General features: G+C 33.1%; 1 protein-coding gene across 4 annotated transcripts in view; it reads left to right on the top strand.

Moving 5' to 3' along the window:
- LOC112461460 (ecdysone receptor-like) overlaps positions 1-25,553 on the top strand; it is a 153,159-nt gene that overhangs the window by 61,989 nt on the left and 65,617 nt on the right. For all 4 annotated transcript variants that reach the window (XM_025026705.1, XM_025026704.1, XM_025026703.1 and 1 more), the window contains one exon: positions 13,318-14,448. In XM_025026705.1, the coding sequence (XP_024882473.1) occupies positions 13,992-14,448 (457 nt within the window). In that variant the 5' untranslated portion in view covers positions 13,318-13,991. The remainder of the gene's footprint in view (positions 1-13,317; positions 14,449-25,553) is intronic.

Genomic DNA, 25,553 nt, shown 5'->3' with positions numbered 1-25,553 from the left:
GTTAACATACTGTACATCGTACATATACTAGATACGTTTAAGCTACTATTTAGTCCTTCTTACTATTTTTCTTGTCATCTGCGTATATGCGAGCTTACTATATTTATCTGTCAATCCTTCGCGAGGGACGAGTAGCATGCTTTGATCTCATTCTTCATCTCTAATTTCTTCATTTATTTATTTCGTCCTTCGCGCGGGATCATCACGTTTACTTTTCCTTCACATATCGCACGATGCACATCCGCAATATTATTACTGTTCTTTATATTTTTATTTTTTTATTTTCATTTGCATTTCGTTATTTTTTTTTTATGTAGCCTTCATTTGTATGCATTTATACATTAATTATTCATGTATTGCCTAAAGCCTATTGACTATGGCATAATAAATAATCAATCAATCAATCAATTTCTCTCTCTCTCTCTCTCTCTCTTTCTCTCTCTCTCTCTCTCTCTCTCTCTCTCTCTCTCTCTCTCTCTCTCTCTCTCCCCCTTCCCCTCTTCCTTTCCCTCTCCCTCTCCCTCTCTCCCTCTCTCCCTCTCTCCCTCTCTTCTTCTCTCCCTCTCTCCCTCTCCCTCTCCCTCTCCTTCTCTCCCTCTCTCCCTTTCTCCCTCTCTCCTTCTTTTCCTCTCTCCCTCTCCCTCTCCCTCTATCCCTCTACTCCTCTCTCCCTCTCCCCCCCCTCTCTCTCTCTCTCTCTCTCTCGTGAGTACAGCGTGCACGTCTGTTGTGTTGCTCTCGCTTTTATTCGACATATCTCTGCCGTTAGCTGCCTTCGGGCTCTTTTGTTGCAGGTGTGAGCATGTTCAATTGTAGCTCGTCACGAGCTATTCATATTTCTTCAGGTGCTTTTGCCTGATTCTCGGAATTTGCGTGTTGAATGTTCTCTTGATTCTAACCTAATTTTCGAGAATCTTTCTGGAGGGACGCCAACGCCTGTTGCGCATGTGCTATCTGATCTGCTCCTTTCTACACCGGTTCTCTGAGGTGTGCATGCCCTGTAATCCTGTTGGCTGACCTGCGTGGGATGCGGTTGGCGGTGCCGGTGTGATCTGATTGGCGGACCTGTGCGCGATCAATCTTGTGTATCGACATTGACAGTCGACAATCGGTGAACAAAACTATTGCCGGCTTGGCGGAATTGTCACGCGGAGTGTCAGCGTGTGCCTCATTCGGTTGCTTGGATTGGCTTTGCGAATATCTGTACGAACCTTATGCATGTTAATTTTACGTGTTTCTTGTGTCGGGGCCAGTTAAAGCTGAATTCACATGCAGCCTACGTGTTTCAAGTGTAGAAAGTCGATTGCTCATAGGTCGATTGAGTGCAGTGGGTGTAGCAGAGCGTTTCATCCTGGTTGCATTAGGTCTTATTCAGTGTCAAGATACGCTGACTCGTGCTGTATATCTCTATTATCGTCACTGGATATACCCCCTCTTACACCTATAACTGATAATACCGCGCGTGTATTTGAGTTTGATAATATGGCCTCTTCTGCTGACTCGCGTACTCAGTCGACCCCACCGCCTGCGACGAATGAGCTTTTGTTAAGTCTGATCGAGCAGATGAAGCTGTCTGACTCAAAGATCTCTGCGTTTATTGACAATCAGCAGAGAATTAACGAAGATATTACTCGGTCTGATCTTAGAATCTCAGCCTTCATTGAGAGTCAGCAGCGAACTAATGAGGTAATTAACAGTAAGCTCGATCTGATTAATAGCTTATCCGAGACCGTAGCTAATAACACTCAGCGAATTTCCTCCTTGGAACTCGAGAACGCGGCCCTTAAGAGGGAACTGCAAGAGCTAAAAACGACTCGCTTGGATCGGCAGGATGACAATGCCAGTGAGATTATTGTGTCTGGGTTGCCGGAACCGCTTTCTGCTGCTCCTTCTGCAGTCGCTCGTAGCGTGCTGGTAGCGCTCGGTGCTCCAGATATTTCGCCTCATATCCTGAACGTAAGAGCTGTCCGTAGATCTCTCCCTGACTCTGCTTCTACTCCTTCTAGTGCTTCTGTAGTTAAGAACTCGCTCATTATCACTGTGACCTCCAACTCTGTCCGTGATTTAATAATCTCGAAGAAGCGAGCTAAGGGTGTCCTTAGGCAGGGAGAGGTCTGCGGAAATGACTCCAAAACCGTCGTTCACATTAACGAACTACTCTCTAAGGATTGCTATGAGCTGCTGCAGCAGACAAAGCGTTTAGCTAGGGAGCGGTCATTTAGGTATGTTTGGGTGAGGCATGGACGGATCTGCGTGAGACAGTCTGACGGTTCGCCTATTATCTACATTGATTCTAGTGCAGATCTGACTCGCCTTGATTGACCGTGCCGGACACATCCGCAGAAGCGATCAAGTCGTGACGAATCTGAATTTCGAGTTGCGCAGTTCAATGCTAACTCCCTTCGTGGTCACATCGAGCTTGTCAGGCTTCACTTCGAGTCTAACCCGTATCACATTGTCTCAATTTCCGAAACTTGGCTTCATGGGGGTATTTCTGATGAGCTTGTGGCCTTAGATGGCTATTTTTTGATTCGCCACGATCGGGTTGGACGTATGGGTGGGGGCGTAGCCTGCTACATCCATCACTCACTCAAGGCTAGGCTGATTGCGACCTCTGCTGCAACTCATATTAATGCCCCTGAATTTCTTATGATCGAGATTCGACTGCCATGTAATGAAACTGTCTTATTTGCGTCAGTATATAGAAGACCGAAGGGATTTCTCCTTCATGATTTTGCTCAAGCACTTGCTAATGCCTCTCATCTCTACAAGAACATCATCATAGGTGGCGATCTAAATTGTAACCTACTGACAAATAGTTTTGAAGCTAACTTCCTGCGTGATCTCATGTCTGGTCTATCCATGAGTATTATTCAATCCGACGCCACTTATCATACGGCTACCTCTGACTCATGGCTAGATGTCCTAGCAGTAGATGATTGCGAGAAAGTCCTTAGATTTTACAAATCCGAATGCCCGTTCATTGCGGGACATGATCTAATTGAACTGTCGCTTTCACTGGGCACGAAGTTAGTCGCAGAGCGTACCATGGTAAGGCGCTGTTATCGAGCTATTGATGCTGATGAATTCCTTGACCATCTTCAGTCCTTAATTGAGGGTCCTGAGGTTTTGGCTTGTGTTAGTGCTGCCTCTAAATGCGGTAATGTTCGTTGCGACCAATCGTCTGCGTCCCTAGTTGATAGATTCTGCTCTGTACTGTCTGAGACTGTTCTCAATACTCTTGATGTGGTTGCACCAGAGCGTGCTTTTATCATTAAAAAGCCCTCTGTGCGGTGGCTTACAAGCGATCTTAAGTCCAGAATTCGCATTCGCAACCAGGTTTATAAGCGTGCTAAACGTTCAAACAATACACTTGGTTATTTCTTATACAGACAATTTCGTAACCAGCTCAACTTGGATATTAAACGTGCCAAAAGTAAGTTTCAATTTAACTCTCTTAAAACCATTACCGACCATGCAAAATTGTGGAGAGAGTTGGCACGTCTGGGTCTTGTGAAGTCTTCTCTAGTATCTCCTCTACATTATTTCACACCTAGTCAATTGAATGCACACTACGTCTCTGTTTCTGATGCTCATTTGCCTTGCTTATATGAGGACTTTATTTCTGCTATTGCTCGTGTTGCTTGTCCATCCGAGCGTCCTGAGTTTGCTTTTTCTGCGATTACGCCTCTCACGATTTTTCAACTTATTTCTGCGAGACCACTTCATTCCTATGCGACAGGTGTGGATGGTATTCCTCTCTACATATTGCGGTTGGCGTGGCCTGCAATTTCGTCTTGTTTAACTGCTCTTTTTAATTACTCCTTAGAACAGTTATCCTTTCCGTCTCAGTGGAAGAGGGCGCTCATTTGCCCTCTCTCGAAGACTCGCATTCCCTCATCCCCATCTGACACGAGACCGATTGCAAACTTGCCTGAGTTGTCTAAAATACTTGAACGTATTGTTGCCTCACAGATTGCTGACTATTTAACTAAGCATAATCTTATCAATAAGAGACAGTCAGCTTTTCGTCCGTATCATAACACTCAGTCTGCGCTGTTGCGTGTGTGTGACGATATAAAGAATGCGATTGACTCTGGACTTGTTATAATCATGATCCTTTTCGATTTCAGCAAGGCGTTTGACACAGTACCACATCTCAGACTTCTGATTAAACTCAAGGAATTGGGTTTTTCTAACCCCACTCTTATCTGGCTTTTCTCATACCTTACTGGTCGCTCTCAGGCTGTCGCTGATGATGAGGGTAACCTTTCCTCTTGGCTTTTTACTCTGTGTGGTGTTCCGCAGGGCTCTGTCCTCGGTCCACCTTTGTTCACTCTTTACATTAATGACATTGGTACAGTCTTGATCTATTCCGATTACATGATATTTGCTGACGATGTTCAAATTTATCGTTTATGTGCTCCTTCTGATCTCCTCCACAACCTTAACTTAATCTCCAAAGATGCAAACGCTATTTTCGATTATGCAAATGTCAATGGTTTGAAACTGAACCCTGCAAAATCCAAAGTCATTATTTTTGGCAGTGGAATAAATATCAACAATATTGATCTGAATGCATTACCACCTATTGTTGTTAATCACACGCCTTTGCCATATGTAAGTGAGGTGAGAAACCTTGGAGTCTGTTTCGAATCGAATCTCTCTTGGAATAAGCATGTCTCGCATGTCTCGCAGAGAGTCCATCATGCGTTGTATAAATTGAAATTCAGTAAGAATTCACTTTCCACCGAACTTAGAATCAAGCTGGTAACATCTCTGGTACTACCCCACTTGGACTACTGCTGCCTTGTCTATCATGGCTTGAGCAAGGAACTTAATCTGAAGTTACAGAGACTTGTAAACTGCTGTATCAGATTTATCTTTGATTTGCGGAAAGACGAGCATATAACGCAATATCGACGACGCCTAGGGTGGCTGTCCGTAGAAAATAGAAGATTGTATTTTCTTGGCTGTCAAATGTATCGTATCATCTACATGGGCTCGCCAGCATATCTGAGTGAACTTTTTACCCCACTTAGCCCATCGCTCAGAAGATCCACTCGAATCGCAAATTCTTCTTCGCAAACCTTCCATATCCCAGCTTTCCGAACGGAAATATATAGAAATTCTTTTCTGATATCGGCCATCTATTTTTGGCACTCTCTCCCGGACAATATTACATCAGCTACTACTATTGCAGCTTTTAAGAATCTCCTCCGATCGTACCTGCTGTCATCCGAATTCTCAGACTAAGTTCCTTGATATTTTAGCGTGTAATTGTGTATAGAGTACTCGTAGTATACTCTTCTCCTAGGATTACCTGCGTTCGATTTAGTTGCATTGTGTTTTTTTTATTTTTAGTTTGCTTGTAGATTATGCGCTTTTCTAGTATTAAGTTGCGTTTAAAGTTAAGTTGCGTGTCACTGTATTTTTATTTTGTATATTGCTATTTTTTGCTATATTTGCCCTTTAGCTATGCTTGGGCATAAATATACTTATCAATCAATCATTCAATCAATCAATCAATTTCTCTCTCTCTCTCTCTCCCTCTCCCTTTCTCCCTTCCTCTTTCCTTCCCTCCCTGTTTTTATATACAATTCTTTGAAATTCGGTCATTTGGAACCGATTTCCAAAAAGATCGGGAACAAAAAATAATACACTTTATAACACTCCGCAGGAAATTCTGTCCCTACTTCATGTATAATTCTTTGAGATTCAATCATCAATTATTTCCCGAAAAATTGAAAAAATTAAAAAAACCGATTTCCAAAAAGATCGGTAACAAAAACTGTACACATCATGGCGCTCCCCGTAAAATTCTACCCCTACTTCATATATAATTTTTTGCGATTCGGTCAATTAATTCCCGAAAAATTGAAAAAATTTCTGATACCGATTTCCAAAAAGATTGGTAACGAAAAATTATACACATCATGGCAATCCCCGAAAAATTCTACCCTTACTTCATATACAATTCTTTGAGATTCGGTCAATTATTTCCTAAAACATTGAAAGAATTAGAAAAACCGGTTCTCAAAAAGATTGGTAACAAAAAATTATACAATTTATAACACTCCCCGGGAAATTCTACCCCTGTTTTATATACAATTCTTTAAGATTCAGTCAATTATTTCCCGAAAAATTGAAAAAATTCCGGATACCGGTTCCCAAGAAGATCGGTAATGAAAAACTATACACTCTATAACACTTCCCAGAAAATTCTACCTCTGTTTCATATATAATTCTTTAAGATTCGATTGAAAACTGTAGTAATGCATAAAGGACATACATACATACATACATACATTCATTTTTATATATATAGGTTATTTTGTAGACACTTGTATATATTCTGTAATATTGATTTAATCATATTCAAAGTCAAGGAATTGATGATAAAGTTCAAAGTAAAGATTCCAAATGTCAAATTAGAATTGTGATTTTAAATATCAGTGTAGAACGTAGGGAATGAATTGCTGTATCGACCAATGAGATGAGGGTCAGGGTTAATATTAAAGGTTAGACTCCTCCCTTGCGCTGAATTCTATCATGAGAAAAGACTAGTAGGGAATAGAAAACGAATAATTCGATCGATAATGCAATAAATTTATATGGTTTTAAAGTATATTATTCAAATAAGACTCTACCTTTCAATAGGATACAATTTCTTGTCAGTTAAACGTATTTGTCTTCATTTTTCTCTCATTTTTGTATTCGTCTTTGTTTTCTTCTTTTTTCTTTTCCCCATCTTTTACTCCGCCTCTTTCTATAATATTCCAGCGTTCTGATTTACCTCTTACTCCCTTCTTTTCTTGATCGTCCTTGTCCTCATCTCCGTAATTTTCTTCTTACTCTTCCTGCCCCTTTCTTTTTATCTTGTTTCTCCTTTTCTATTTTCTCTTCTTTCAATTTTCCTTTTTCACCTTTGGTTTCCTTTTTCTTTATGTTTCTTGTCTTTTTTCTTTCTTTTTGCTAGTCCTTTTTTCTTCTTTTCTTATTACAATTTTTATTCTTTAAGATTTTTGAAATTTTGCGTCAATCGAAAAGTTGTTCATAAAATTTAAATAGTGATAATAGAAATTATGCAATTGTATTTTAGCGTCATTTTTATATTTTAACGCTGAAACCCGAATTAATTTATAAATAAGTAATTGAAAAGTAAATTGTAAGAGTAGGTACAATAAAAAATCTTATGTGTTTATATGTAAGAAATCTCTAAAATCGTAAAAATAATATTGATATATATAGAAACAGTTTTAAAGATAAATAAAATTAAATAAAATCACAGGAAATTTATTATTGTTTTTCTTTTAAAGAAAAACATTTAAAATCTTTCAGTTGCGCATTAATTACCGCTGATTGTCAATATACATATATAGCTCAGTCAGTCAAATAGGAACAAATTTCGACGTTTGACGGAAATAACAGATGAAGTTTTGAAACTTGGCAAATATGTTCATTTAAGCGTATTATTAAACATACTAAAAGTCCCGAACTCAATCTATTGCGCTCGAGCCTCCATCTTGGAAAAATGGCGTTCCAATTCAGTTTTTTTGTTATATTTTATTAACTATTAGCGATATCAGAATTATGTTTTATATAAAAAATAAAAGCTTATAAAATTCTCTACAAAAAAGTTATATAGGGTAGACCGGGGACAAAAGTAACATTTTGAGTTTAAGATTTTATAACAGTTAAAATATAATATCTACGTAAAAAAAACCTGTACCTTTAGATGTAGAATTTATTTGACTACAAAATTTTCTTGTGCTGAATTCAGTAATGTAACTAGAAAAAAAGTTATTATTGTTTAAAGAATATGAGGAATACTGTTACAACCGTCCCAACCCCCGGGACAATTGTAACAGCAGAGGGGAACGATTGTACCACATCATCTATAAACAAAATAATGGTTATTTAGTAGGTTTATGTAATCAATCTTACGAATTTTCTATAAAAAATGTAACTTTAATGATAAAATAATTTATTACATGACAATATCAGTATTTTTACATTATAGCAAACAGAAACAAATAATACTGTTTTCTCAACTGAAAGATTATTTATTATCATATATATTTAAAGGGTTAGGTTAAGTTGAAGTTGTCCCCGAGCAACGGGGACAATTGTAACACTACAATAACTGTCCCCAGGCATTAATGTTACAATTGTCCCCTAATGATATTTTATGATTTCAAGTAAATTTTTTACATAAATATCTGGATGAAAGTCAATCGTATTATGCAAATCATCAACATAAATAATCACTAAAACATATAAAAATAAAACCTTATACCTTCGGCATAAAGAAAGAAAAATATTTCAGATTTTATGCTCGTAAGAAAACTTACTTCAGGAAAGAAAAAAGTAACTTCTTCTCCTGCACACGTGCACGTTCCGCGAGGGGCGGCAATGAACTAAGGAACAAATGCCGCTCTATCTAGCGGATCTCGCCTCGCGGTCATACACACGTACCTTTTATAATTTAAGAAATATTCACGATGTTACAACTGTACCCTGTTACTTTTGTCCCCGGTCTACCCTACATTTTTTCCGTGTCTATTTTTATTATTAAAATATTGTATTTTAAGGTAGTAGGGGAGACCGGGGCTATTCGTGACACATTTTTGTTTCGAATTTTTTCTCGCTTCGTATAAATATTAAAAAAATTTTTATTAGTGCAATGTAATCGTCCACCTCTCTAGTTTAAAAGTAAAAAAATATATAGGTTTTTCTCTCACGAGTCTCTAAATATATCAAGAAATGTATCGCTGTGTGATGTGTCATGTGTCACGAATTGCCTCGGGGCCGGGGTAATTCGTGACAGGCCATAGGGTAATGCGTAACACTTTCTCTGATTGAACAAACTATATGGATTTCTTTTGTTTTTACAATTTTTATTTACTTTATACTTTGAAAAAGCCCTTATTTTTTATAATTTACATATTGTGTCTATTTCATTAATCGCTCTCATCGATCACATTCGATTACGGGGAACCACTTCTCGAAGTGTTCACGGCCCCTGCGAACTGGTTCTTCTTTTGAACGCTTATTCGTGGTTTTTTTGGTTGCCCCGATTGCTCGTGTCACGAAATGCCCCGGCGTGGTTTTTCCTCATTTATTGTCCGTGACTTACAGAGATAAGAAAGAATACCATAAAATCTACTCATGCATTATGCTTAGTGAAGTCGAGTGAATGAATACAACTTACCGTTTCGGATCTCTTATTATTTTATTCGGCGAGAAAACAAATTTTTGGGATTTGAAAAATTTCACTTTGAGCACTTGAAATCAGACTTTCTGTCACTGAGAGAGAAAAATAGTTGACACGCAAATGCCATTCCGTTGGTACCTAGAGGACACTAAGAGACATATTACTAGGTTTCTAGCAGCAAGCATTTTAAAGTTAGGCCCGCGAAAAAATTTCAGCAGTGTCACGAATATATATATATATATATATAGCCCCGGTCTCCCCTACGTCCGTAAATTCATTTTCTTAGGAATCTTGTAAAATTTGGACAGCATATTAATGTAAACACGCTTTACACGTGCAGTTAGAAAAGGATTGATGGAAGTCAAAATTAGCATTTTTTACATGTATTATAGGACGAAAATAGCTTCCGATGTTACGTTTCTAATTATAGAGATCAAAATACTCTTACGGTTTTAATGAAAAATAAGAGACGATAAAAGAGACTTGCAAGAATATTCTTACAAAAATACAAGACCTTTGACCGCCTAGTTTCGAAGCAATTGATACGTAAAGTACACAATTTCTGACAGCGGTGGACAGCATATGACAGCTAACCTTTGAAAATCTAATAGCACATGTCTATATATATATATATATATGTATATGGGATTCTTACACACACACATGAATAACGCGGACAATCCCAGCCAAATACTATATATTATTTGTCTATCATTAACTTTTTGATGGTATTGTCACGAGCGAACTACCTTAATAATAAAAATAAATACGAAAAAAATATATACAGGGTATCCCATTTTAATCGATCACTTCCCACAAATTTTTTTATTTGTGATTCTAGAAAAAAGACGAAAAAGTTGTTTGGTTTGAAGGGGGACATATAATTACAATGTCATGTCATACATGTAGTCATTTTCAAGAAATGTTAAAGGAGACTAATTTCTTAACTGGAACTTGATTTTTTCTTTAAAATAAAAGTTGTAGATTTCGTTGAGACGTTCAAAACACTATAATAAAGCTCTCTTTCATTAAGAATTTCCTGAGATATTTAAAATTTTGTTATATTTTTAATATAAAATATGAACTGTCTCGTAAAGTATTCACTTTTTGATGACTTTACCTTCATAATTTTCTACGTAGAATAATGAAAGAAAGCAAATAATAATAATAATTTTTACATTTGCAATTTTGCAAAATTGAATGCGTTTAGAAAATGCAATCGAATTTTTTAAAAAGATTCTGTTTTTTTACAATCGATTTTTTTCATTATTCTACGTATAAAGGTATGAAGGTAAAGTCATCGAAAAGTGAATACTTTACGAGATAGTTTATATTTTATATCAAAAATATTATAACAAAATTTTAAATATCTCAGGAAATTCTTTCCAAAAGAAAGCTTTATTATAATGTTTTTAAAACGTCTTGACGAGATCTACAACTTTTTAAAATGAGATACCCTGTATAATTTTTTTGTAGAGAATTTTATAAGTCTTATTTTTTATATATACATAATTTCGATATCGCTAATGGTTAGCAAGATATAAGCAAAAACTGAATTGCAGCACCATTTTTCCAAGATGGAGGCTCGAGCGCAACAGATTGAGTTCGGAATTTTTAGTATGTTTATAATAGTACGCCTGAATGAATAACATCTTAGCCAAGTTTCAAAACTTCATTAGTTATTTCCTTCTAATTTTCTCTATTTGACTGAACTAATAGCATCGTTGCAACATAGGTTACTCAATTTAGAACACTAAAACAAATTATGCCCAGGTTACATAAACTTTTAATTGTTAATTTTTTGCTTAATTTGGATCTTTTAATTTTTTCTAAAAATTGTAATCTGATATAATTACTTTTGTGAATATAATCTTCAGTAATTAAAAACATATTTTATGAGAAAATTTACAATAGGGTAACTCGGGGGAATATGCTATACTTAAGAAAAATATATGATTTTTTTCCTATTTTTCTTTCTTTTTGAGGTATCTTTGGATACTGGTCTTCTTTTTCTTTCTTTTATCTGTTATTTATATATGGTTTTAATGAAATATTTTGATTGTTTACTATTAAAAAAAAAAGAAATACAAAAGTGTTGCAAAAGTAGCATATTACCGGGTAATATGCCACAAAGTATGGGATAATATATGCCACATATACAAACATGTATAGTAATTTAACTTTAGAACGGCATTCTTGTCTAAAAACACGTAAAAGAATATTTTTATTACTTTCTTTGCATTTCAATAGTACTCTACTGTGTGCTACAAGTAGTCTAAATTATTCGGAATTCAATTTTGCAAAATATTAAGTACGTAGCCTATAATAATCTTAGCGCATGAAATAAACATGTTTATTCAACATTTTTCAATATTTTTAAATCATTTTTTCAATATTTATACGGCAAAATATTTATTTATACTGTTTACAGCTTCCTAACCTACTAGCAGTATCCTGCTACTAGGTTAGGAAGCTGTAAACAATACTGGGATTTTACCCCTATCTAAGTATAATAGTGGCATATGTTGAACAAAGTTAACGTATACATTCAAATTTATACTTATTTATACTTATCTCAGGTTTACAGTTATAATAGCTTCACACAAAGTTACTAGGGTAAAGGTTTATTTCTATTGGTAGATTATCGACTCTGTTATTTTACTATGTTTCCGCTCTAGTGATATTATATATTCATAGATACTTTAGTTACTGAGACTCACCGCGCTACACTTTTCGCTTATCGCTTCTTGATAAAACACGTGTGTACTAGCGATCACAGTTGTAATAAAGATACAGTTTCATTTAATCTCATCGAGTTTGTCTTCGACTCATTGTATCAATCCAGCACATTCTGACAGCATATTCTCCCAAGATGCAGTTTTATATTAAAATGAGCCTGTATTATACGATTGCCAGTAAAACGAATCGGCGACGTACTGAATACTTTCATCCTAACCAATATTAATAGAACGACAAACTGATCGAGTTAAAAATAGTGTAATGCTTGAAGAATATCTTATATAAAACACTAAGAAAATTCTAAAAAGCACGTTGTCATACTTGTCATACTGTACTTACCTCATAAAAACTATAATACTAACAGGATGTAGGTAAAACTTGGGCAAAACGTCAGATATAATATTTTTAACAATTTCACAGTATTTACAACAACGCTCCTAGCTGTAGCTTTGTTAAACATAACGAGTGGCATATTCCCCCCAGTTATCCTATACATATATGCATATATATATTTACATTATTTACGTATAAGTATTTAAGTACACATACATGCATACATATAGCAGAAAAATATATAAATTAAATTTATAATTATAAAATATATAATCTATAATTGTCTTCATACACTTACACATCTCACCAGCCCATATAAATTCTGATATTATGATTTTTTTATTATAACAGACATTATACAATATTTCGTGTATTTATTGTTATGTTATGTTAATTTATTGAGCCCTGCAACCGTACACTCTTTTTCAGCACCCACTAACGGTATAAGGGTTTGTATCAGTGCACAGTGGCATATTAAACAAACCTTAAACTTTATCAAAAATTCTGAAAAAATTCATAAGTGTTCCTTGAGATCTTAACTATAAGTTTAAACAATAATAATATTATAAAATTGATTTTGCAATTGTTAATTTAATTATTCAACTTTTGGAAAATATTACATAGTCGCATCATGTTAAGGACGTAAACGACCCGCATGTACGGTTACAGAGTTAAAATTCTGGATGTTTGTTAAGGGATGCAGTACAAAAATTAAAGTCACCTTTATAATAGCGCATAATAAGTCGTATATACATACATATCGTGTATAATTAACTTTTAAACATAATAAAATGTGTAACTATAATAAAAATTCTGTTTATTAAAATTATATACATACAAATACATACATAATATATATACATACAAATTGTTTATAAAAAAAGCAGACTTTCTGCCTTCTGCTCATGGCTCCTGCAATTTTATGTGCTTCTACCTTTAGACTTTAGAACAGGACCATATTAATTACAATTGTTGAATGTGTCGTGTAATGATATAAATTTAAGGAATCAATTTTTTTCGTGTTGCAGATTTTTCGAGGCATCAGTGGACAACAACTTCAATTATGAAGCTATAACAAACACTAGCTAACACACGTGCATGTCAAAAAATGTATTAGAGGCTGTGATTATTTTATCTCAAGCTTAAGTTTGAATAATCCAATTATTTGGAACTATCAACTCTTTCATTTGAAGATATTCCAATGATCGATACATTGGAGCATTTATTAATCATTGGAGAAATTAAGGATTGAGTGCTTGTAACTTGACAAACTTATCGAAAGTATTTTGTCGTTACGAAACAACTAAATAGATAAAATAACTAAAAAGATTCATAATTTTCGGTCTCTTTACACACATACTTACACACACTTACTCACTTACACACTTACACACACTTACACACACACACACACACACACATATATATATATTTAAGCAATAAGCTCCAGTAAAAACAAGAGGAAGAAGCATTGTCTAGAAACGAAGACGACAAGAAAACATTTAATATCACGGGACCGGAAGTGAGGTCTGTCACAGTTGCCAATTTAATAAGTAGCAATGTAGCAGCGCGATACAATGAAGGGTCGGAAGTTGTCATTACGGGGGATGTCGTCCTGGCAGCCCCATCCAGGTTAAGAGGAGCAATTAATCTATCAACCACGACAACTGCAAAGACGGCGACAACGACAATAACTCCCGGTATGGATACCAGTGGTGATTCAAGTATGGACACTAACGGCGGCACCGCTGCTACGAGCGTCGGTGCCATTGCTTCTGTCGTCGCCAACGCTGCATCCTTGACATTGGTTAAGGCTGAGAGACCGGATCATCTGACGGGGACGTCGACGTCGCCTGCGACGGTAACCGCTGTAGCCACTGGACCGATCGGCACCGGAAATAATCTCTTCAGCGGTATCGCTAACAGCAATAAGACAGCTAGGTCGGACGATTGGCTGGCGACGAACAGTCCGGGATCACCGCAGAACTCTTTACAGAGCCAGCACGTGGTTTACTCCACTTCACAGCAGCAATTGTCAGAACAGCAACCTTCGATGGCCCACTCCAGTCCGCTCACGCATCAACAAGTTAGCAATAATGGATATGCAAGTCCTATGAGCACCGGCAGTTATGATCCGTACAGCCCCAACGGTAAAATAGGTAAGTAATCATCATTTTGACAAAATTTGTGGATTACTTTCGGAAGAATACAATACATTAAGAATTATTTATCTAAAGAAAACAATATGTTTTTAATATAAATCATAATTATAAATTGTGAAATTTGCGTTATTACATAATTATAATTTTAAACATTTAAATACTTTTAAAATTTAAAACTCCTATTAATGTTTTCTTAAAAAATTTTATTTTGAATAACTGTCTTCTAAATAAAGTTAAAAATATATCGATCTATAGAAGAATCTTTTACTTTTAAAGAAAGTAAGCTTTAAGAGGATAAAAATGGTTACTTTTACCTATAGCCAAGCTCAATAGATTTCTAACTGATAATGACCTTGATCTCTGAGAAATCTGATTAATATATTAATTAAGATATATCTTTCCTGCCGTATAATTATAATAACAAATGTTACAAATAAGTAAATGTTACACTTTTTATCTTTTTTTATCTGAAGAAAATGTTACACTTTTTTATCTTGACATATGTATATATGTATTAAGATGTATTTTTGTGGTGGGTGTGCTATATATACATATAACTTAACAGAGGTGAGATTATGATTTTAAATATAACATAGGGTGTCCCGAAATTTATGAATCAAAATACCACAACAAGAAAGTTTTCAAAAAGATATTTGCCATTTTTCATCCTGAACAGTAGTTTTTGAGAAACAAGAGAATTGGCCAATCTCAGACTACGCTTAAAGCCGCGACGACTAACACTATCAACACGCAAATCACGAACAGGCCGCCGTGTAATCATAGTCTGCAATTGGCCAATTTTTACGTGAATATGCGTGCGCGTGTATGTGTTTTATTTAAACATACCTTTGTATATTCATAAATATATGATAACATTTCAGACTTGTTTGTGTCTAATACCTATATATTTAAAATTAACTGTCTTATATTGAAAATTGGAAAAATAAGTTTCGTCCAGAGCAACATTAACAATAAAATTATGTTTCTCAAACATAAATTAGCTTAATTCAAATTCAGTTTTAAATGCATTGTAATGTTTTTGCTTACAGAGTTGAAAAGTAGAATCAATATAAATAAAATCAATATGTAAATTAATCTATATAAAATAAAAACACATTTGTTATACATATAGAGGAGACTAGGGTTATGTGTCCACACCTTACGTTTTTTTCAAGTTTACTAAAAAAATTAATAAAGACATTTGGCTAAAATTTTAATGGTATAACCTTTCTACCTTGCTATTAAAAAAAGAAACATAATTAGAATCGTTGATCTTTTAACATTTTAAAGAGGCGAATTTTTTAAGTGGACAAGTCAAGCGTAGACAGATAGCCCCATATGCGGGACTATCTGTCCACATTCGAGAGGCTATCTGTCTACATAATAAAAAACACATTATTTATATTAATTTTTATACTTATTTATAATATTACTAGCTGGTTACCCGGGCTTCGCCCGGGAGTCGTTTTTCTTGAAACGACTTCATTTGTGTTTCAATATCCTTATTGTGGACAAACATAAGGAGTGTGTCGGTTGATTTAAAGACGGCAGTTTAACTTTCCTGCATGAATAACACATTCTAGGTGCTTAAGTTTTAAACTTTTTTACTTGACAATGATCACATATTACATCCATTTTCCCAATTATTACACTCGGATGAAATTGATATTCGTAATTTAAATTATAACTAAATGCCTCTAATTTCAAATCGGACCGCATAAATGTTTTCGTGGATTAAACATGTCGTAACCGGTCTTTTTCTACTCGAGTTTCACACTATTGAGTCAATTCCGCTTTTCCAATATTTCACTTACCGATCAGCGACATCATCCCTTGGTTTACCCGGGCGTGTTTTCGGGAATTTTGAGATTGCTCGTTCGCGATGTATACAGAACCTCGATATTTCACTTACCGATTACCGATTTACCGATTACCGATTTTATTCCTTGGTTTTTTAATTGAAAAATCGAGGTTTTGGGTACATCGCGAGCGAGCAATCTCAAAATTCCCAAAAAAACGCCTGGGTAAACAATTCTCAATTCTCAATTCTCAATTCTTAATTCTCAATTCTCAATTCTCAATTCTCAATATTTAATATAAAATTTAGAAATATCAGTATCCGTGATTAAATCCCGATATATAACTTACACAATTTTTAAGCAAAAATCGGCAGCCCTTTTACCGATTCTCGCTAAATTCAATATAATAATATTCTATCCATAAAAAAAAATTTAGCTCAAAATCTTAAAATTTGCAGAAATCAGAACAATTACGTAGATTTTTTTTAGACAGAAATTGGTAACCCCTTTATTAGGAAATTCTACCCCTGTTTTATATACAATTATTAAGATTCGGTCAATTATTTCCCGAAAAATTGGAAAAATTTCGGATACCGGTTCCAAAAAAGATCGGTAACGAAAAATTATACACTTCATATCACTCCCCGGAAAATTCTACGGTAAATGTTTACAATTAAGGCCTGACCTCCGATGACCTTGACCTTGGCATATGTTGTCAAGGTCACTCTCCTGAGTGACCTTCAGAAGGTTTTAGTCGGGGGTCGCTTCTTATTAAAAAGTTATAAACAAAAAAAGTTTTGAAAATATAGCAGTTATTTTAAGTACTGAGAGGCATAAACGACTAATATTACGTTTTTCTTTAAAGCAGAGAATACTCTATTTTGCGAGAAAGTCGCTGCTTTACCAAAACAACATTTAAAGCAGTAAATTGTTGATAAATTGAAGTCTGTTTGTTAAAGCAAAGAATACTTACATGGGTTAGATGACGCGCTTTAAACAGTTGAATACTTTTAAAGTGCGTCATCTAACCCATGTGGCATCTCGCATATTAACTTTCCACGCATGAAAAGTTCACGCATACACTTTCCACGCGAACCGAGGTTCACCCACACCCCCCCCTGCTTTCGGGGGAGGTCGGTAGCCCCGAAATAGTTCACGCATACACTTTTTACGCGAACCGAGGTTCACCCACACCCCCCCTGCTTTCGGGGGAGGTGCGGTAGCCCCGAAATGGTTTACGCATGGGTTAGTTGACGCGCTTTAAACAATTAAATACTGTTAAAGCGCGTCATCTAACCTATGTAGATTAGTGACGTGCTTTAAACAGTTAAATACTTGTAAAGCGCGTCATCTAAACTACGTATTTTCCAAACTTTTTTTGTTAATAATTTTTTAACGAATAACGAGCGACGGCTAAAACCTTCTGAAGGTCACTCGGGGTCATGGCCTTGACAACATATATCAAGGTCATTGAAATCGGTGAGGTCGCCAAACTTTTTTTTGTTAATAACTTTTTAATAAAAAGCGACTCCCGACTAAAACCTTCTGAAGATCACTCAGGAGGGTGACCTTGACAACATATGTCAAGGTCAAGGTCATCGGAGGTCAGGCCCTAATTGTAAACATTTACCAATTCTACCCCTGTTTTATATATAATTCTTTGAGGTTCCATCAATTATTTCCCGAAAAATTGAAGAAATTAGAAAAACCGGTTTCCAGAAGATCGGTAACAAAAAACTATACACCCTATAGCACTCCCCGGGAAATTCTACCCCTACTTCATATACAATACTTTCAAAATCGGTCTAATAGTTTCTAAGATTACTCCGAACAACAGTACAAACTTTTCCCCTTTATATAATAGTAGAGATTTATTATTATTAATATATAATATTGAAAAAATTGCCTAGTCGTTGGAGTCAGAGAAGTAGTAGGCACATTGTGTAGATTTTTTGACAAGTTTCCTGCGTAGAGCTGACTTTTCTTTATATACGGTGGCGTCAAACTGATTTGGAGTCTGTTGCAAAATTAATGTGATGAGTTTCTTTTGTCCTCTCAATTCTTTAATCTTTTTTTTTATTTAGAACCTTTACTTTATCCTTGGCAGCGTTTGAAATAGAAAACTCAATAATTTAAGACAAAGTCATATATTTAACCTGACGTGTATTTTTAAAATAAAAATTTGGTGACGATTTTTGAATCGCAGGATCAAGTAGTTGCTCGTAGGTCACTTTTTTACAGTAGCGAGTGAGAGCCCGAACATTTATTCCAAAGTCTAACGCTGTTTTTACGAAAAGATTCTCGCTCAATTTTGATTCTTTTAATCTCTCTAAATATAATTTTATTAGATATGTCTACCTTATTCGTTTTAAGGAAAATCTTTCTTTGTAGTTACGCACCATTTATAAAAGAAAAATTCATCATTGAAGTGTGGACACATTGCCCCATCAAAAATAGGACAGATAGCCCCGACCACGTTTTTCAGTCTTTAACATGTTGCCAATTTTAGATAATGCGGAATTAAGATTTGACGCTTCTCACAGCTGATAACTGTATATTAATTGATAATATTATGAACTGCTTACACTGTAAAAAAATTTTGTAAATTTACTATTATAGTGGGTAATTTTGAGACCCACTAATAGTTGTAATTATACAATATAATGGTTGTAATTTTACAAAATTACAGTACGGAAGGAAAAAGTAATTTTGTATTACAATTACACAAATTAAAAATATGTGGAAATTTACACCTATTATAGTGGGTCTCAAAATTACCTGTAATTTTACAAAATTTTTTTACAGTGTACTTTAATTTGAGTTAAACTACTGTCGCACAGCAAATTTTTCGACCGTCGAAAAATGTAAATAATTGTTTTTGCTTTCCTTTTAACGTATATAGCATCTGCGAGAGACGCATTGTAAGAAAACAAACAACATTTAAATATCTTAGGGAATTTTTCAACTACTTGTTACAATGGTAGAGACATTTGTCTCTTAAAACTTGAGATAGTAGTACTGTGTCCACACTTCAATGACGAATTTTTCTTTTATAAATGGTGCATAACTACAAAAGAAAGATTTTCCTTAAGACGGATAAGGTAGACATATCCAATAAAATTATACTTTAAGTGATTAAAAGTATAAAAATCGAGCGAGAATCTTTTCGCAAAAACAGCGTTAGACTTTGGAATAAATGTTCGGACTCTCACCTGCTACTGTAAAAAGGTGACCTACAAGCCTACATACTTGATCCTGTGATTCAAGAATCGTCACCAAATTTTCATTTTAAAAATACACGTCAAGTTGAATATGAGTTTGTCTTAAATTATTGAGTATTTTTTACTTCAAACGCTGCCGAGGATAAAGGCCCCAAATAAAAAAAAAGATTTAAAAATTGAGGGGACAAAAGAAACTCATCACATTGATTTTGCAACGGACTCAAAATCAGATGCCACCGTATATAAAGAAAAGTCAGTTCCACGCAGAAATCCTGTCAAAAAATCTACACGAAGTGCCTACTACTGCTTTGACTCCAACGACTAGGCAGTTTTTTCAATATTATACATTAATAATAAATAATGTTATAAATAAATATAAAAATTAATATAAATAATGTGTTTTTTATTATGTGGACAGATAGCCTCGCATATGGGGCATCTGTCTACGCTTGACTTGCCTACTTAAAAAATTTACCTCTTTAAAATGGTAAAAGATCAACGATTCTAATTATGTTTTTTTTTAATAGCAAGGTTGAAAGGTTATACCATTAAAATTTTAGCCAAATATTTTTATTAGTTTTTTAGTAAACTTTAAAAAAGCGTAAAGTGTGAACACAGCCCCGGTCTCCCCTATTGCACTAAATCTGATATTGATTTTGGATTTTATTTAGAGATATTATGTAAATAGATATAATTAGTAATCTCATTATTTAGTGATATTATTAAGAAAAAACAATTCCAAATTAGTAGTTTTAGTACAAGTAATTTTTGAAATAGTAATTATTTTTTTATTTATTTAAATTAATATAATTTTTACAAAAAAAGTCTTATTAGTTAGTGAATTTAATATTTACATTACAATTTTCAAATTGGAAGATCGGATTATTTCCTCGATTTTGTATTGCCCGTTACTTTACTTTCTGCCCGCTATACGGGGTACCAATTTTCCTCCCTAGGGAGGAAAGTAACCCCTGGCGTGAAATTGGCCACTTTCTCTACAGGCATGGAAAGTTGGACTTTCCGTGGAGGTGTTGTAAAAAATAATTTATTATATTGTATCTCTCGCTTTAACAACGATGCTTTAACAACGGCTCTTATCTGCTTTAGAGTAAAGTGCATATTTCGGATCAGATTCTAATTCGGATCAAAAAATTTGAAATGCCTGTCTAGCCAACTGTATTTATTATATGTGGATTTTTTTCGCTATCGTCTATAGCTATCCCTTATAGCTATAGACAATTAGTGAAAAATATTTACACATGATTAAATACAGTCGGCTAGAGAAGCATTTCTTTGCTGATCCGAATTAGGATGTGATCTCCGAAATATGCACTTTATCCTATTTTACAAACTTGATTAAAAAACTTTTTTATTTTTTATCTTTTTCTAAAAAGGAGATGAAATAAAAAACTTAGGAAAATATCTTTGTTATTTTAATTTTTTTTTAGTGACAAAACAACTTTAATAACATAACTAGACAACGTATTATCTTCCTTTAATAAAAAATATTTGTTGAAAAAAAAAAATACTTTTATAGTTATAATGATGCCATCAATCTTTCAATCTCAAAATATTTATCTCTAAATATCATAAACAATTTTTTATAAAAAATAATTTAAAAAACTGAATTTTGTCAAAAAAGCTATTTTAAATAAAATTTAACGCCATATTTTTTACAAACAATAATTATTGGAAACAAAAATTAATGATAACAGTAAAAATCAAGTATTAGAGTAAAGTAAAAAACTTTGGAATTTTTTTTGGGGGGGGGGGAGAAAAAAACATTTTTTAATTAAAAATAACTTTTTTGGCTTGAGAAAATATAATTTATAATTTTACTCTCATGTTTTATAAAAATTAGGTTGGAGAAGCACAGCATAACATAGCATTTTTGAATCCTTCGGTTCGACTGCGCACAATTGAGTCGCATTGCATTACAGATGACGATGAAAGGATGTCTTATGTTCATTTCTATCAATGCAATTTCTTCTAATTCTTAGAACTAGAAAAAGATAAAAAGTAAATTAAACAGAAATTGAAGTTAATCTGCTGTTAGAAATTGATATTTACCTTCCTATATGTCTGTGCGATATGAGAAAGAGCATATCAAGGTGTCTCGAGCAGTGGTCTGTTCTTGTCCCTACTCCATTCTGCCCATTCTTGACTACGCTGTGGGCTAGACAAGGAGAAGAGAGGAACTTGGGACTTCTCTCTCATATCGCTCGCCTATCGTGGATTTTTATAGCAGCGATCGTTCCAGTTTGTATATATTGTAACTAAACTTAATGTGCGCCATCTCTCATCGTTTTCTTAGGATCTTTGTTATTCTTGCCATGATAAACAGATAGCGTTAGAATATTGCCAACGGTAGAGACTCTATAATAAGAGTCTGATCATATATACGATACGGTAGAAACTTTTGATTGGTTCACCATTTCTTGTCAAAAACAAGAGAAACAGAAAGAGAAAGAGATATAAGAGAGAAAGAGAAAGCGATGGTGAATGTATATCCTTTTCTCTCGCAGGATTTGGACAAAATCGCTTTATATATGGCCAGATTCTTATTATAGCTAGGGTCTCATAATAAGAGTATGGACAAGTGTTGGTCGATTTTTTATTGGTCCGACATTTATAAAGAAAACGTTAGTGGGAGTGAGACAAAGTTATAACATCCAAGTGAAAAGTACGAAAGTGGGAAGGCTATTCTAGCTATCTCTCTCGATTGTTCGCTATAGTTCTCTATTAATGGCAGATGTGTCCATACTCTTATTATAGGTCTAACCAATGGAATATAATCGTAAAATATGTTACACTCCGCGTCATTAATACCTTCCACCTACTGGGGGTCAATTGTGTATCTTGAAACGAGGTAAAAAATACAAAAGTGAACAGATTTTACTACACTGAAAAAAAAATTTGTTTATATTAAGTAAACATATTTATTTTAGTATTATTTCCTTGATTTAAAGAAATATTTTGTAACTTTATGAAGAATTTATTTTATACTTGCAAATATTTATTTAAATATTGGAAATATTTGTTTAACATTTAATTTTTTTGTTTTTAAGTATACAAATTTTTTATTTAAATATTATTTTCTCAAAAACAGCAATTTGTTTTTTAACATGAAAAGCATTGCCTTTTTTAATATTAATAAAACAAGTTAAATAAATATTTTATTAAATTTACGAACTAAATTTTTTTATTTAAAAAAATTAGATACTTTGCTTTACTAAACATGCAATTATATTAAAATAAATAAATAAAAGCTTAATGGAAAGAATAAGTTATTTCAAATAAATTAATGACTTATCAGAATATATTTAATTATTTTTTTCAAATAAGTAAATAAATTACTTGCACGTGAAATAAATATATTTTTAATGCAGATAAATAATTATAAAAATTTGTAATAATAAAAAATATAAAAATATATTTTTTTCAATAAAAAAAATAAAAGTATTATGATTTTAGTAATTAATTTTCTTCAAATAAAATTTTTAATTTAAATAATATTTTCTTAAAAACAGCAATTTATTTTCTAACATGAAAAAGATCGTCTTTTTAAATATTAATATCATAAATTAAATAAATATTTGATTTTTACTAAACATGCAATTATATTAAAATAAATAAATTAAAGCTTAATGGAAAGAATAAGTTATTTCAAATAAAATAATGACTTATCTGAATATACTAATTATTTTTTTAAGTAAGTAAATTAATTACTTGCATATAAAATAAATATATTTTTAATGTAGACAAATAATTATAAAAATCTGTAATAATAAAAAATATAAAAATATATTTTCTTTAATGAAAGAAATAAAAATATTATGATTTAGTAAATGTTGGCGGGTGATAAATCAGAGTTTGTTTTATTCAGATTACTATATCGATTATGATTACAACGATTACACGTGGTCAAACGTGCGACGTCAGAAAGAGAACTGAACTAGAATCTAAAAGTATCGAAAGTAGAATAGAATACACTGATAAAAAAATATTTTTTGATGAAATAAATACATTACATTGAAATATTAAATATTTTGACTTAAATAAATATTTATTTGCGCGGCGAGAGAGTTTGGCTCGCGCTCGCTATGCGGCGCGTCGCCAGTATCATTTTCGCGTAATTAAAATTCAACATCGATTTTTATAACTAGGGCCGCTCAGCAGAGTTTCTCCAATCCCAGTGTTCTCACTCAGGGTTGTCAGTCAGGGGCGTGCTCACCCACATATATTATTCAATTTTCAATTATAAATCTGTATAATTCTTTTTTAGGCTAAAATTCCTATTTTTTATGTAGTGCTTTTAAAAATTATTTGTTCAAATTGGTTCAAACATTTTCTTTCTTTGAAAAATGGGTTTTTTAATTTGAAAATATATTTTGTTGCTGTAGGTTTATAAATTAACTTTTTTATTATATAAAAAAAAATAATTTATTTCAAAAATGATATTGTTTTTCAAATTTAGTAAACATGGTTTTCATTTAAAAATGAATTTTTTTATTTTGAAAATATATTTCCTTTTTTTGAAAAATGAGTTTTTTTATTTGAAAATATATTTTGTTATTGAAGGTTTATAAAATGTATTGCTTATTTAATTCAACTAACAATTTACTTAAAACAAAAAATTACTTTTTTAACTTTAGTAATGATTTTTTTTGTTCAAAATAGCAGTTTTTTGGTTTAAAAATATATTTTCTTATTACTACTGTAGAAATCAAACCTTTTGATTCATTAAAAAAAAAAGATTTACTTATTTTAAACATTTGCATATTTATTTGAAAAACAAAATTTCTTTTATTTTGTAATGCGTTTTATAGTTTAAAATATTAGTTATTCAATTGAATTATATACTTTTTGTTTAATAAATAACATTTACTTACTTCAAAAAAAAAATTTTTCTACATTAATTTTCTTTCTAAAAATACAAATGTTTCAAATTATGAAAATAATTTTCTTGTAAATAGGCAAAACAATGGTTTTTTTGATTCAAATTTAATTTTCTTGAATCTAGCAATTTTTTTTAGTGTAGATTTTGACAAATAAAATCGTAGATATGCTAATGAATTTCTTCACTTTTGTAATTTTTACCTCATTTCAAGATACACAATCGACCCCCTGAAGTTAGTTGCGTTCGAGTCAAATAATAATTGAACACATTGTGTTTAGCTATTTGTGCATTATGACTGTTGGTTCAACCAAAAATGTAGTAAATCTATTGGTTGATCCAACAGTCATGATGCACAAATAGCTATAGACGCGAGGTGTTCAGTTACTTCAGTTATTATTTGACTCGAACGTGACTAACTTCAGATGGATGGAATTATTGACACCGATTGTATATTATAATGGACATTATCATATGAATAATTAAATATTAAAAGATGTTTTGTCAAAAAGAAGGTAAATAGACTAAAATATTTTCATTCTACATGCGTGATTAAGTAGCAAATATGAGTGTCTGTGAAGTTGGCATATCATTTTCCAGCAGATCAAAAATAAAAGACAGTTCTTGTCGCATGCAGTCGAGTTCTATAGTTCTTAATACTTTTTAATAATAGTTCTGTTGATTTTGCCAAAAAAATCCATTGAAAAAATTATCTGCTAATTTTCCAAAATCTCGGAGTTCCGGTTTATTTAAAATATTTTTCGAATAGTTCTGAGCATACTGAAGCATTTTCTAAAAAGTTCCCGACATCAGCAATGTTGTACGATTGTTTAAAAAATTAATACCGCTCGAAAACAGAATATTTAGAGAGAATAGGGTGATATGCTGTACGAAATGTCGCAGTTCCGGTTTATCTAAAATATTTTTCGAATAGTTCTGAACATACTAAAGCATTTTCTAAAGAGTTCTCGACATTAGCAATGTTGTACGATTGTTTAAAAAATTAATACCGCCCAAAAACCAAGTACTTAGAGAGAATAGTGTGATATGCTGTACGAAATGTCGCAGTTCCGGTTTATCTAAAATATTTTTCGAATAATTCTGAACATATTAAAGCGTTTTCCAAAGAGTTCCCGATCCTGGCAATGTCGTATGATTGTTTAAAAAATTAATACCGCTCGAAAA

The sequence above is a fragment of the Temnothorax curvispinosus genome, unplaced genomic scaffold, assembly GCF_003070985.1.
Source record: "Temnothorax curvispinosus isolate PA1 unplaced genomic scaffold, ASM307098v1 QBEX01011432.1, whole genome shotgun sequence".
NCBI classification, from domain to species: domain Eukaryota; kingdom Metazoa; phylum Arthropoda; class Insecta; order Hymenoptera; family Formicidae; genus Temnothorax; species Temnothorax curvispinosus.
Note: the sequence above shows the minus strand (reverse complement) of the source record. Positions and strands in the feature narration are given on the sequence as shown.